At 44.1% G+C, this 14,524-nt stretch overlaps 1 protein-coding gene across 1 annotated transcript in view; it reads right to left on the reverse strand.

Annotated features, from left to right (window-relative positions):
* stard9 (StAR-related lipid transfer (START) domain containing 9) overlaps positions 1–14,524 on the reverse strand; it is a 383,628-nt gene that overhangs the window by 245,196 nt on the left and 123,908 nt on the right. The window contains exons 5-7 of the mRNA XM_059649369.1: positions 10,959–10,991; positions 10,810–10,871; positions 8,821–8,933 (exon numbers count right to left, since the gene is read on the reverse strand). Of these exons, the coding sequence (XP_059505352.1) occupies positions 8,821–8,933; positions 10,810–10,871; positions 10,959–10,991 (208 nt within the window). The remainder of the gene's footprint in view (positions 1–8,820; positions 8,934–10,809; positions 10,872–10,958; positions 10,992–14,524) is intronic.

Raw genomic sequence — 14,524 nt, forward strand, 5'->3', positions numbered from 1 at the left:
GGAGAGGGATCAACCTACAGCGGGAGGTGGAAAGAGACAGAGAGGCAGGCAAAAAGAAAGAGGAGGGGGAAGAGAAAGAGATCAAGAGATGGGAAAAGACAGATCGTAAGGTCGAGGAGATGTGGGATATAGATAAAGCGAGATGTGGTGGCAGGAAACAGTTGGAGGAGCACGGAGTCGAGTGGGCGGCACAGTGGCTCAGTGGTTAAGGTTCGATTCCAGCCTCGGGCGACCGTCTGTGTGGAGTTTGCACATTCTCCCCGTGTCTGCGTGGGTTTCCTCCGGGTCCTCCGGTTTCCTCTCACAGTCCAAAGATGTGCAGGCTAGGTGAATTGGCCATGCTAAATTGCCCATAGTGTTCAGGGATGTGTGGGTTATGGTGGGATGGATCTGGGTGGGATGCTTCAAGGGGCGGTGTGGACTTGTTGGCTGAAGGGCCTGTTTCCACACTGTAAGGAATCAAAAAAAAACTGGGGAGACAGGAAATTGAGAGGTAGGGGATAGAAAAGAGGAGAGTATCACAATGTGTGGGAGAAAGGGATAGGGGAGCTATTTGAAAAGAAGGGGATGGAGAAGCATGGAGAGAAATAGTGAGGGACAACAGGGAGTAGGGGAGTGAGAGGTACCTCAAGAGTCATAGATCTGAATAGCATGGAAACAGACCCTTTGGTCCTATTCATCGATGTTGACCAGATATCCTAAATTAATCCAGTCCAATTGCCAGCATGTGGCCCAAATCCCCCAAAAAATGTCCTATTCGTATACCCATCCAGATGCCTTTTAAACGTCGTAATTGTATCAGCCTCCACTACTTCCTTTGGCAATTCATTCCATACACACACCAGCCTCTGTGAAAAAGGTGCCTTTCAGGTTCCTTTTAAGTCTTTCCCCTTTCATCTTAAACCTAGTTTTGGACTGCCCCATGCCTGGGAAAAGACCTTGGCAGTTCATCCCATGCTCCTCATGATTTTATAAACCTCTATAAGGCCAGCCCTCAGCCTCCGATGCTCCTTGTTGCCCTTTTTAAACAAAGGAACAACACTGGTTATTTGCCAGTCTTCTGAGACTGCATCAGTGGCTAAAGAGGATACACGGACCTCTGTTAATGCCCCAATCTCCTCCCTTGTCTCTTTCAGTTTTTATGATAAATCCTATCAGACTCTGGGGGCTTTTCTACCTTAACATTTTCCAAGACACCCAACACCGCCTCCTTCTTAATACTGAAGATCAATGGTCTGAGTTCAGGGCAGTCCCCTTCACTATCTGCTACTCCACCAATCTTAGTGTCATCTACAAACGTGCTGATCAGAGCACCTACACCTTCCTCCAAATCATTTACATATATCACAAACAACAGTGGTCCCAGCACAGATCCCAGTGGAATACCACTGGTCACAGGACTCCAATTTGAGAAATTCCCTTCCACTACTACTCTCTGTCTCCTGTTACCTAGCCAGCTTCTTTTATCCATCTCGCTAGCACACCCTGGACCCCATGCGACTTCACTTTCTCCATCAGCCTGCCATGGGGAACCTTATCAAATGCCTTACTGAAGTCCATATAAATAGAACATAGAACAGTACAGCACAGAACAGACCCTTCAGCCCACGATGTTGTGCCGACCATTGATGCTCATGTATGCACTTTCAAATTTCTGTGACCATATGAATGTCCAGCAGTCTCTTAAATGTCCCCAATGACCTTGCTTCCACAACTGCTGCTGGCAACGCATTCCGTGCTCTTACAACTCTCTGTGTAAAGAACCTGCCTCTGACATCCGCTCTATACTCTCCTCCAACCAGCTTAAAACTATGACCCCTCGTGTTAGCCATTTCTGCCCTGGGAAATAGTCTCTGGCTATCAACTCTATCTATGCCTCTCATTATCTTGTATACCTCAGATAGGTCCCCTCTCCTCCTCCTTTTCTCCAATGAAAAGAGTCCAAGCTCAGTCAACCTCTCTTCATAAGATAAGCCCGCCAGTCCAGGCAGCATCCTGGTAAACCTCCTCTGAACCCTCTCCAAAGCATCCACATCTTTCCTATAATACGGCGACCAGAACTGGACGCAGTATTCCAAGTGTGGTCTAACCAAAGTTTTATAGAGCTGCAACAAGATCTCACGACTCTTAAACTCAATCCCCCTGTTAATGAAAGCCAAAACACCATATGCTTTCTTAACAACCCTGTCCACTTGGGTGGCCATTTTAAGGGATCTATGTATCTGCACACCAAGATCCCTCTGTTCCTCCACACTGCCAAGAATCCTATCCTTAATCCTGTACTCAGCTTTCAAATTCGACCTTCCAAAATGCATCACCTCGCATTTATCCAGGTTGAACTCCATCTGCCACCTCTTAGCCCATCTCTGCATCCTGTCAATGTCCCGCTGCAGCCTATAAAAGCCCTCTATACTGTCAACGACACCTCCAACCTTCGTGTCGTCTGCAAACTTGCTGACCCATCCTTCAATCCCCTCATCCAAGTCATTAATAAAAATTACAAACAGTAGAGGCCCAAGGACAGAGCCTTGTGGAACACGACTCACCACTGACTTCCAGGCAGAATATTTTCCTTCTACTACCACTCGCTGTCTTCTGTTGGCCAGCCAATTCTGTATCCAGACAGCTAAGTTCCCCTGTATCCCATTCCTCCTGACCTTCTGAATGAGCCTACCATGGGGAACCTCATCAAATGCCTTGCTGAAGTCCATATACACCACATCCACAGCTCAACCCTCATCAACTTTTCTAGTCATATCCTCAAAGAACTCGATAAGGTTTGTGAGGCATGACCTGCCCCTCACAAAGCCGTGTTGACTGCTTTTAATCAAGACATGCTCTTCCAGATGGTCATAAATCCTATCCCTCAGAATCCTTTCTAACACCTTGCAGACGACAGACGTGAGACTTACTGGTCTGTAATTGCTGGGGATTTCCCTATTTTCTTTCTTGAAGAGAGGAATTACATTTCCCTCTCTCCAGTCCTCAGGTACGACTCCAGTGGAGAGCGAGGATGCAAAGATCCTCGCAAGTGGCAAAGCAATTGCATTTCTCGTTTCCCAAAGCAGCCGAGGACAAATCTGGTCCGGGCCTGGCAACTTGTCAATCTTAATGTTTGACAAAATTTTCAGCACATCAGCTTCCTCTATCTCTATCCATTCCAGCATGCACACCTGCTCTTCAAAGGTTTCATTCACTACGAAGTTCGTTTCTTTCGTAAAGACAGAAGCAAAAAACTCATTAACGGCTTCCCCTACCTCCTCAGACTCCACACACAAGTTCCCTATGCTATCCCTGATCTTTCTTTAACCATTCTCTTATTTCTCACAAGTGTAAAATGCCTTTGTATTCTCCCTAATCCGTTCTGCCAAGCCTTTCTCGTGCCCCCTCCTGGCTCTCTTCAAACCATTTTTGAGCTCTTTCCTCGCCTGCCTGTAATCCTCTAGAGCTGAGCTTGACCCTAGCTTCCTCCACCTTATGTAAGCTACCTTCTTCCTTTTGACGAGAAGCTCCACCGCTCTTGTCATCCAAGGTTCCTTTATCTTACCCCTTCTTGCCTGTCTCAGAGGGACATATTTATTCATCACGCGCAACAACTGTTCCTTAAACAGTCTCCACATTTCGATAGTTCCCTTACCATGGAACAACTGCTCCCAGTCCATGCTTCCTAACTCGTGTCTAATCGCATCATCGTTTCCTCTTCCCCAATTAAATATCCTCCCATTTTGCCTAATCTTCTCCTTCTGCATAGCTATGTAGAATGTGAGGCAGTTATGGTCACTATCACCAAAATGCTCTCCCACCACAAGATCTGATACCTGCCCCGGCTCGTTTCCGAGCACCAAGTCTAGAATGGCCTCTCCCCTCGTCGGCCTGTCAACGTACTGAGTTAGGAAACCCTCCTGAACACGCCTTACAAAAACAGCTCCATTCAAATCTTCTGCTCGAAGGAGGTTCCAATCGATATTGGGAAAGTTAAAGTCACCCATTACAACAACCCTACTACGTCCACACTTGTCCAAAATCTGCCGACCTATACTTTCTTCAATCTCCCTACTGCTATTGGGGGGCCTGTAGTAAACCCCTAACGAGGTGACTACTCCCGTGCTGTTCCTAATTTCCACCCACACTGACTCGGTAGGCAGATCTTCCTCGACAATGGAAGCTTCTGTAGCTGTGATACCCTCTCTGATTAGTAGTGCTACACCCCCTCCTCTTTTTCCCCCCTCCCTATTCTTTTTAAATGCTCTAAACCCTGGAACATCCAGCAACCATTCCTGCCCCTGAGAAACCCATGTCTCTGTTATGGCCACAACATCATAGCACCAGGTACTGATATGACATCTACAGCTATTCCCTCATCACGTCCTCAAAGAATTCCATTAAGTTTGTCAGACATGACTTTCCCTGCACAAAACCATGTTGCCTATCACTGATAAGCCTATTTTCTTCCAAATGGGAATAGATCCTACCCCTCAGTATCTTCTCCAGCAGCTGTCCTACCACTGATGACAGGCTCACCAGTCGATAATTACCTGGATTATCCTTGCTACTCTTCTTAAAAAGGCGACAACATTAGCAATTCTCCAGTCCTCCGGGACCTCACCCCTATTTAAGGATGCTGCAAAGATATCTGTTAAGGCCCCAGCTATTTCCTCTCTCACTTCCCTCACCAACCTGGGATAGATCCCATCCGGACCTGGGGACTTGTCCACCTTAATGTCTTTTAGGATACCCAACATTTCCTCCCTCCTTATGCCAACATGACCTAGAGTAAGTAAACATCTATCCCTAACCTCAACATCTGTCATGTCCCTCTCCAGAAGCTGAGGTGAACCAGCCATACATACTAAATTTAAAGCAAATTGTTGCAGATGTTGAAAATCTGGAATATAAACAAAATGCTTTTGAATTTTAGGAATTGAATTACTTAATGTAGAATTTCCAGCTTCTGACCTGCTCTTGTAGCCAGACTACTCTTTCTCCAGTCCCCAAAGAAGATTGATATTGGGCTTGAAAAGTTAACTCTGTTTATCTTTGCAGCCGACTCCTAAATACCTCCCAAAGTCTGATCCCTTTCTCACATGTCTCCACGCAAGCACAGGAAGTCCAAAAGCTGCCCTTTAATCTCCTCTCTTTTCACCATCCAAAGGCCCAAGCTTTCCTTCCAGGTGAAGCAGAAAAGCAATAAAACATGTATATTGCTTTCAATTTAGCAAACTATATTTGCTGTTCACAATACAGTAGGGAAGTCAACTGCAGATAGAATAGAATACTCCCAGTGTGGAAATAGGCTGTTCAGCCCAACAAGTCCACAACAACTCTCCAAACAGCATCCCACCCAGAACCATTCCTCTCACCCTGCATATCTATTTTTAATGCACCTAATCTACACATCTCTGAACACTATAGGCAATTTAGCATGGCCGATTCACCTAATTTGCACATCATTGGACTGTGGAGGAAACTGGAGTACCCAGCAGAAAAACACAGACACTGGGAGAACGTGCAAACTCCATACAGACAGTATCTTGAGGCTGGAATCAAATACAGGTCCCTGGTGCTGTGAGGCAGCAATGCTAACCACTGAGCCACCATGCTACCCTGAGCTTGTAGTTATCTGATATTTTAATTCTCCACCTTACTGCCAGGCTGCCTTCCAGCTGCTACAGATTTCCAATGAACTCAGTAAGTTTGAGAAACAGAAACCTTATCTGCTAATCAGGGTCTTGACAGCCTTCTTAGCTCAATATTAAGTTCAAAAATTTTGAGCCATAACCTCAGGAACAATTGTCCTGATTTTATCTTTGGAAATTTTAATTTAACTAATCTTCGGCTTGTTCCTGCCTTTGAATGACAGGTGCTAAATTTTCTGCCATTTATAACCTCTTCAGACACTTTTTTCTAACTTGTCTCATTACTTTCATTTAAGTCCTCCTGTCTTCTATCTTTCACAAAGTTTCTTTTCCATTATTTTTCTCATCCTTTCTCCTTTGATCATGTTAAAATTAATGACATATACAACGATTCATAGTTCTGACAAGATGTCTCTGATGTGAAACTTTGAGCTAACATATGAAACACCATGATTCCCATGCTCCTGCCACCACTCCCAAAGGTTGAAAGGGATCCCAGCCCTCAGGAAGAATGTCTGTTCTGCAGGTAATTAATGTAGATAGGAGGTGGGATCTTCAAACCTCAAGCGCACAAATTTCAACCTGAGGCAGCTATCAGCCCATCAGAAGTAGGCAGCTGTCAAGTGCCTGCAGCACCATCATGAGCAGTGGCCAGAACTGCACTTGGGGCATGTGGAGGCATTCAGTGAAGAATCAGAAGTTTGAAAGCATTTGGGATTAGCAATGTGGATGAAGGTTAGGGACTGGAGTTTACGAAGGCATTGGAAGTGAGAACAGGGAAGAGAGAAGAATTATCCTGTGGTGGGGAGCCCTGTGATGGGCCCAGAAAACCAGTTAGTTCAGCTTCTCTCCTGCTCAAAAACAGAAAACTGCCTGCTGCGTGATGTGGTCCTCTCCCATTTAATTTCCTTGACAGAATGCCCTCAAATGAGTGTTAATTGTCCAATTAAGTGTCCCAGTTAGCCCACAGGCAGGCATCCGGTACCAGTCCTACTCCTGGTTATTACGATGGGACAGAGGAGGGGGGATATGTGGCAAGCAGGACACTGCCACATTTAATGTTCAGCCTGTCTCTCACCACCCACCTGTTTCACCCACAAACATAGAATCAGAGTCGGAGTCAGACGGAAACAGACCCTCCGACCAACTAGCCCACGCCAACCATATTCCAAACTAAACCTGTCCCACTTACCTTCATATCCCTCCAAACCTTTCCTATTCATGTTTATCTAAAAGTCTTTTAAATGTTATAACTGTATGTGCATTCACTACTTCCTCAGGCAGTTCATTCTACACATGAACCACTCTGTGTAAAAATGTTATCTTCTCATGTCATCTTTAAAACGTTCTTCTCTCACCTTAAAAATATGCCCCCTGCCCAGTAGTTTTGAACTCCCCCATCTTGCTATTCACCTTATCTATGCCCCTTTCAAAAAAACAGAAGTGAACCTTACTTCAGTTGTCGGTAAAGTGTTGGAAAAGGTTATAAGAGACAGGATTTATAATCATCTAGAAAAGAATAATTTGATTAGGGATAGTCAGCACAGTTTTGTGAAGGGTAGGTCGCGCCTCACAAACCTTGAGTTCTTTGACCAAACAGGTAGATGAACGCAAACAGGTTGATGTGGTGTATTTGGATTTCAGTAAGGCATTCGATAAGGTTCCACACAGTAGGCTATTGTACAAAATGCGGAGGAATGGAATTGTGGGAGATATAGCAGTTTGGATTGGAAACTGGCTTGCTGAAAGAAGACAGAGGGTGGTGGTTGATGGGAAATGTTCATCCTGGAGACCAGTTACTAGTGGTGTACCGCAAGGGTTGGTGTTGGGTCCACTGCTGTTTGTCATTTTCATAAATGACCTGGATGAGGGCGTAGAAGGATGGGTTAGTAAATTTGGAGACGACACTAAAGTCGGTGGAGTTGTGGATAGTGACGAAGGATGTTGTAGTTACAGAGAGACATAAATAAGCTGCAGAGCTGGGCTGAGAGGTGGCAAATGGAGTTTAATGCAAACAAGTGTGAGGTGATACACTTTGGTAGGAGTAACCAGAATGCAAAGTACAGGGCTAATGGTAAGATTCTTAGCAGTGTAGATGAGCAGAAAGATCTCGGTGTCCATGTACACAGATCCTTGAAAGTTGCCACCCAGGTTGACAGGGTTGTTAAGAAGGCATACAGTGTTTTAGCTTCTATTAATAGAGGGATCGAGTTCCGGAACCAAGAGGTTATGCTGCAGCTGTACAAAACTCTGGTGCGGCCACACCTGGAGTATTGCGTACAGTTCTGGTCACCGCATTATAAGAAGGATGTGGAAGCTTTGGAAAGGGTGCAGAGGAGATTTACTAGGATGTTGCCTGGTATGGAGGGAAGGTCTTATGAGGAAAGGCTGAGGGACTTGAGGCTGTTTTCATTAGAGAGAAGAAGGTTGAGGGGTGACTTAATTGAGACATATAAGATAATCAGAGGGTTAGATAGGGTAGATAGGGAGAGCCTTTTTCCTAGGATGGTGACGGCGAGCAAGAAGGGGCATAGCTTTAAATTGAGGGGTGAAAGATATAGGACAGATGTCAAAGAGTAGTAAGGGAATGGAACGCTTTGCCTGCAATGGTAGTAGATTCGCCAACTTTAAGTACATTTAAGTCATCATTGGACAAGCATATTGAAGTACATGGAATAGTGTAGGTTAGATGGGCTTCAGATTGGTATGACAGGTCGGCACAACATCGAGGGCCGAAGGGCCTGTACTGTGCTGTAATGTTCTATGTTCTATGACACCTCGGCAGGAGCTCCTCAGTGCAGTATCCTTGGTTCAACCATCTTTAGCTGCTTTATCTATGAACTTTCCATAAGTTCAAAAGTGGGAATGTTGGTTGATAACTGCACTATGTTCAGTGATATTCATCCTTCAGATTCTAAAGCAGTCCCTTCCCTGTCTTTATGCAGTAAGACATGGCTCCTTATGGGAACTAACCATTCTATGATCCTTGGACTACTTTCACTTGGGCCTGAAGATCTGAAAGATCAAAGAATCATACAGTACAGAACAGGCCATTCTGTCTATTGAGTCTGTACCACCTGGAATTTTCAGAATGAAGTGAAATTGGTCAGGATTGTACATAAATTGTGATTAAATCTGTCAAAGTCGGAAAATGATATGATTTGATAAAGAAGTGAGAAATCACCTTGCACATAGGGACCCTTATCAGGGTGTTCACGCACACGAAGCGTATAGGGCTTGTTTCCATCGCAGCGCTTCAGAAGATCTCGGACACGCTCGTTATAAATTTCTAAAAAACTATCAGAGAAAGATGCCTCTATTAGTGTATGTTAAAGAACATAAATTTTACTAAAGAAAAACGAAATGCTGCAAATCTGATGTAATATTAGAAAAGGCCAAGCAGCATCTCAGGAGCACAAAAGCTGACGTTTCGGGCCTAGACGAAGGGTCTAGGCCCGAAACGTCAGCTTTTGTGCTCCTGAGATGCTGCTTGGCCTGCTGTGTTCATCCAGCCTCACATTTTATTATCTTGGAATCTCCAGCATCTGCAGTTCCCATTATCTCTAATATTAGAAAAGATTGGGAATGCCTAGCAAGTCAGAAGATGGGATCATTTGTAGGGGTTCTACGTGCACCTTATCTCTCAGCACAAATTACATTGAATTAGACAACATTACAGTACAGAAAGAAGCCACTTAGCTCAACTGGCTTATCCAGGTGTTTCTACATCACACAGTACTCCGTCCCACTGCAATTTATCCATTCCTATTAGCAAATTCTTTTATTTCTTGATTTTGAATAAATTCAACAATGCTATCCGCCTCATTTGGCAGTGAGTTATCACATTCTAACCACTCTCAGTAAAACAGATTCATAAGGAATTCATCTATTTCAATTTTATGTTGTTCTCTTGTTGGATGTTCTCTGTTACAGTACATTGTAGCACATTCTCTATTTTTACAGGTCACCCTTTCACCTAACACAAGAGGAACATTTCATCCTACAGTCTGCTCAGGTATGCTATGGTTGCTATCAAATGTGCTATCAAACCACAGACTGATTTAAACAATGCAAAAGCTGAGAAATGTCAATATCTCTATTAACATTCGTGTAATTAATATAGCAGAGTTCTGGTACTCGCTTCCCCAAACAGGAAAGATACCAGGGTCCAGGAAGATCGGATACAAACTATGACCGTGGTGCACTGCTTTGAGTTTCAAAGCGTTATGAGAATGAGATGAAAGTTGCAGAGATCACTAGATCAGATTTATATCAATGATAAATTATGTTTGACAGTAACGTTTGGCAGGTATTTTTTTTTGCAGATACTGAGACTGCACGGTGACTACACTTGCATGCTCATTGTTTTGCATGCAGTCATTACAACTTGCGCATTTGAGACAGAGAGTGGGAGAAAGTTTTTTTTACAGTTTTGTGTGGCAGTGGTATACGCTACTTGATGCAGGGGCTACACTGTCATTTAAGAATAGATCAGACTTATGGTTGAAAGAAGGGTGAAGAAAAGTATATCAGAAAAGATTATGGCATTTAGGATTAGTGCTCCTTTTGACTGGCTGAAGCAAATGCCCTATTCTAGAGTTATAACCACTATGCAACTCCATGCCACGGTGTTCCAATCCAACCACCCAACACCAATCAATTTCTTGTATGCTAATCAATAAATCAAACTTATACAGTCATATTTTTGAACCATTCCAATCTGCCTTTGCAACCACTCCTATTGATCTCAACATTGTAATATGTTATGTTGGTATCCTTCAGGCTACTGAAAGGAATAAACTGCTTCTACCAATGTTCTAGATGCTATGATTGAGGGTGAGTTGGTTAGACAGCTGGTTTGCAACGTGCACTGATGCCAGCAGTATGGGCTCAATTCCCATGCTGGCTGAAGTTACCAAGAAGGTGTTGCCTCCTCAACCTCTCTCCTTGCCTAAGGTGTGGTGACTCTCAACTTAAACTCACTACCAGTCCTCACTTTCTCTAATGAGACAGCAGCCATATGGTTCTCTGGGACTATGCAATTTTCCCTTAGATGCTCTGATGGTCATGTTTCTCACACAACTGTCAGATGACACAAACCTGGTAATATTTGTCAACATCATCAATTCAAAAAGTGAGACTTCAACAAAGGAACATCAGCATTAATTCTCACCTAACTTCTATTCTGGATGACGTCAGCTTGTCTTGGTAGTCATCCACCCTGGAAAAGAGTCCCTGTGAAGAGGAACAATTATGATACATGTGCTGTGAACAAACAGTGATGAAATATTCAAGTGTTTAAAGTGCTGGGAAAGCAATTACCTTGCATATCCTTGGCGTCAGCCCAATGGATGCCTAAAGGACATGAGGGAATAATGAGTTATAGAAACTTGTACTTTATTAATTTTCTTACTGAAAATCATCTATTGGCAGTCATATCCTCCATTAAATAAAGAGTTTCGACAGCAAATTCTATCATTTGGCTGTCCCTACTACAAATTGTAGTCATTGTTACATCCACAGCTTATATGATTCAAAGTACTTTCTCCCTGCTTTCACATCACTAACAATTTTTACTGTTATTTACTCCTTGTTCTCAATTATCATCAAACTCTTTATAAATCACTTCTGCAGAAAGGCATAAAGGAAGAAAGGACTTGGATTTATATCACATCTTTAAAGGCTTAGGGATGTCACAAACTACATTAGAAATGTAGGCACTATTCGAACGTAGAAATTGCAACCAGCACTTTGCGCACAGGAACTTCTAACAAACATGATAATGCCATTTATTAGTATCGGTTGAGAAAAAGGCAGCAGGAAACCATCTTCATTTCTATCAAGTACCTAGTGGTATTTTAGATCTATCTGAGAGGACAAACAAGACCCAAACTGAAAGCTGACTCCTTAGACAGTGTAGCAGTCCCTTAGTTTTGCATTGGAAATATCAGCCTAGATTTAGTGTTCAGTTTTGGAGCAGAATTTGAAACCACAGAAGATGTGTTAGCTAAAGGTCAATCATCTCAGCCACAGACTATTGTTGCAGGAATTCTGCAAGGATGTTCCTAGCCACAACCATCTTCAGGTGCTTCATTAATGACCTCCCCTCCATAGTATGCTCAGACGTGGGGATATTTGATGATGATTGCAGACTCTTTAACAACATTCATGATTCATCGGGTACTGAAGTAGTCTTTGCCCACGTAGCAATGTCTGGGCAACATTCAGACTTGGATTGACAAGTGGCAAGCAATTTTCATTGCACACAAGTACTAGGCAATGATCATCTTCAATGTCTCCCCTTGATATTCAATGGCATTGCTGCCAGTGCATCTCCTTCCATCAACACACCAGAGGGATCAACATTGACCAGAAATTGAACTGAACATGCTAATGAATACCGTGGTGACAAAAACAAGCCAAAGGTTAGGAATTCTGCAGCAAACAACTCCCCAACCTGCAAGGTACAAATCAGGTGTGTGATAGAATACTCTCCACTTGCATGGATGAGTGCAGCCTCAACAATATACGAAAGCTCAGCACAATTCAGGACAAAGCAGCTGCTTAAATGGCACCTAAATGATCACCTAAAGCATTCACTCCCTCTACACCATTGCAGTGTATACCATCCACAATATTTAGTGCAGCAATTTGTTATGACCTCTGACAGCAACTTCCAAACAAGGAAGATGATGCATGGGAACACCATCAGCTGACTTGAAAATCTATTTCCAAACTTCACTGCTGCTGGGTCAAAATTCTGGAACTTCCTTCTTAACAGCACAGTGATGAGCTGCTTTCTTGAACAGTTGCAGTCCATGTGGTGTTAAGTACACCATAGTAATGTCAGGGAGGGAGTTTCAGAATTCTGATGCAAGTCAGATTAGATTCCCTACGGTGTGGAAAAAGGCCCTTTGGTCCAACAAGTCCACACCGCCCCTTGATATATCCCACCCACACCCATCCCCCTATAACCCACACACTCCTGAACACTACGGACAATTTAGCATGGCCAATCCACCTAGCCTGCATATTTTTGGACTGTGGGAGGAAACCAGAGCACCTGGACGAAACCCATGCAGACACGGGGAGAATGTGCAAACTCCGCACAGAAGTCACTCGAGGCTGGAATCAGTTAATGACTGATCGACATCACGAACAAACCAAACTTAATAGACCTGGAGGGTACAATACAGGCTGCGTCAAATACAGCAGAAAGAACTTACATTTAAATATCACCTTTCGTAGAATCATACAGTACAAATGAGGCCCTTTGACCCAATGAGTCAGTACTGTCAAAAATAGATGAAACCTACGCTCCCGCTTCCTGCATGAGGCCAATAGCCTTGAGTGTTATAACATTTCAAGAGCCCATTCAAGTGCTTTTTAAAAGGTAGCAAGATTTCCTGCCTCAACTGCTCTCCCAGATAGTGCATTCCAGACCCCCACCAGCCGCTAGGTGAAGATACTTTTCCTCAAGTCTCCTCTAAACCTCCTGCCTTTCCCTTTAAAACTACGGCCCTTGTTACTGACCCTTCAACGAAGGAGAACAGATGCATTCCATTCACTTTCTCGACGCCACTTATAATCATCTACACTCTTATCAGGTCCTGCCTCAACTTTCTCTGCTCAAAAGAAAACAACTTCAGCTTATCTAGCCTCTGTTCGTGACCAAAACACTCCTTCCCATACAACATCCTGGTGAACCTTCTCTATATGCTCTCCAGTGAAATCACATCCTTTCTAGAGTATGAAGACTAAACCTGCACAGAGTACCTGAGCTGTGGCCTAAACGAAAGTTCAACATAACCTCCTCAGAAATAGTAAGAACTGCTGATGCTGGAGTCAGAGATAACACAGTGAGGAGCTGGAGGGTCACAGCAGGCCAGGCAGCATCAGAAGAGCAGGAAAGCTGACGTTTCAGGTCGGGACCCTGCTTCAGGAATGGAGGAAGAGGAAGGGAGCTCTGAAATAAATAAGGAGAGGAGGGGTAGGGCCGGGGAAAGGTAGGTGGGATGGTGATAGGGGAGTGCAGGTAGGCAGTGGAGGGGATTGGTCAGTGAGGTGGGAGGAGCGAAGGTATGAAGGTATGAGGCACTTGCTCCCTGTGTGGATGAGGAACAGAGTTGCGGGAAGGATGAGTCAACTGCCCATGGCACCATTGTTCAGGAAGCCATTCAAGAGGGGGAAGCTAAAGGACAGATTGTAGCTGTAGGGGATTCCATCATCAGGGGGACAGACCATATCCTTTGCAAGCAGCATTGAGAGTCCTGCATGGTGTGTTGCCTGCCTGGTGCCAGTGTGTGAGACATCTCTAGCTGGCTTGAGAGGTTACTAGAGAGGGAGGAGAAGGAACCAGTTGTTGTGGTCCATGTAGGTACTAACAACATAGGCAGGACTAGGAAAAAAGACCTGGTTCTGGATTATGAAAAGCTAGGAACAAAATTAAAAAACAGGTCTTCAGAGGTCATAGTCTCTGGATTACTCCCTGAGCGGCACGCAAACTGGCATAGAGAAGCGAGGATCAGTAAACACGAGGCTAAAAGATTGGTATGGGAAAGAGGGTTTCCTTTTCATGGGGCACTGGCATCAGTTCTGGGACCGGAGGGATCTATACTGCTGGAATGGACTCCACTTGAACAGGGGCGGGACCAGTGTTCTGGCGAAAACGGTAAAGAGGGTAGTCAATAGGACTTTAAACTAATAAGTAGTGAGGGAAGGGAAGACTGAGCGTACAGGGAGTATAACAATTAATGGAAGGCAAAGCAGCACATTGGCAGGTGTCGAGGAAGTTTCAACTCCACTGAAAATTAGGAAAAATTGTTAAAGGGAAGGAGGACTCAAGAGCTGTTAGTAATGGAGGTGATCGGACTCTAAAAGAAGGTACA

Source organism: Stegostoma tigrinum, chromosome 10 (genome assembly GCF_030684315.1).
Source record: "Stegostoma tigrinum isolate sSteTig4 chromosome 10, sSteTig4.hap1, whole genome shotgun sequence".
In the NCBI taxonomy this organism is placed as follows: domain Eukaryota; kingdom Metazoa; phylum Chordata; class Chondrichthyes; order Orectolobiformes; family Stegostomatidae; genus Stegostoma; species Stegostoma tigrinum.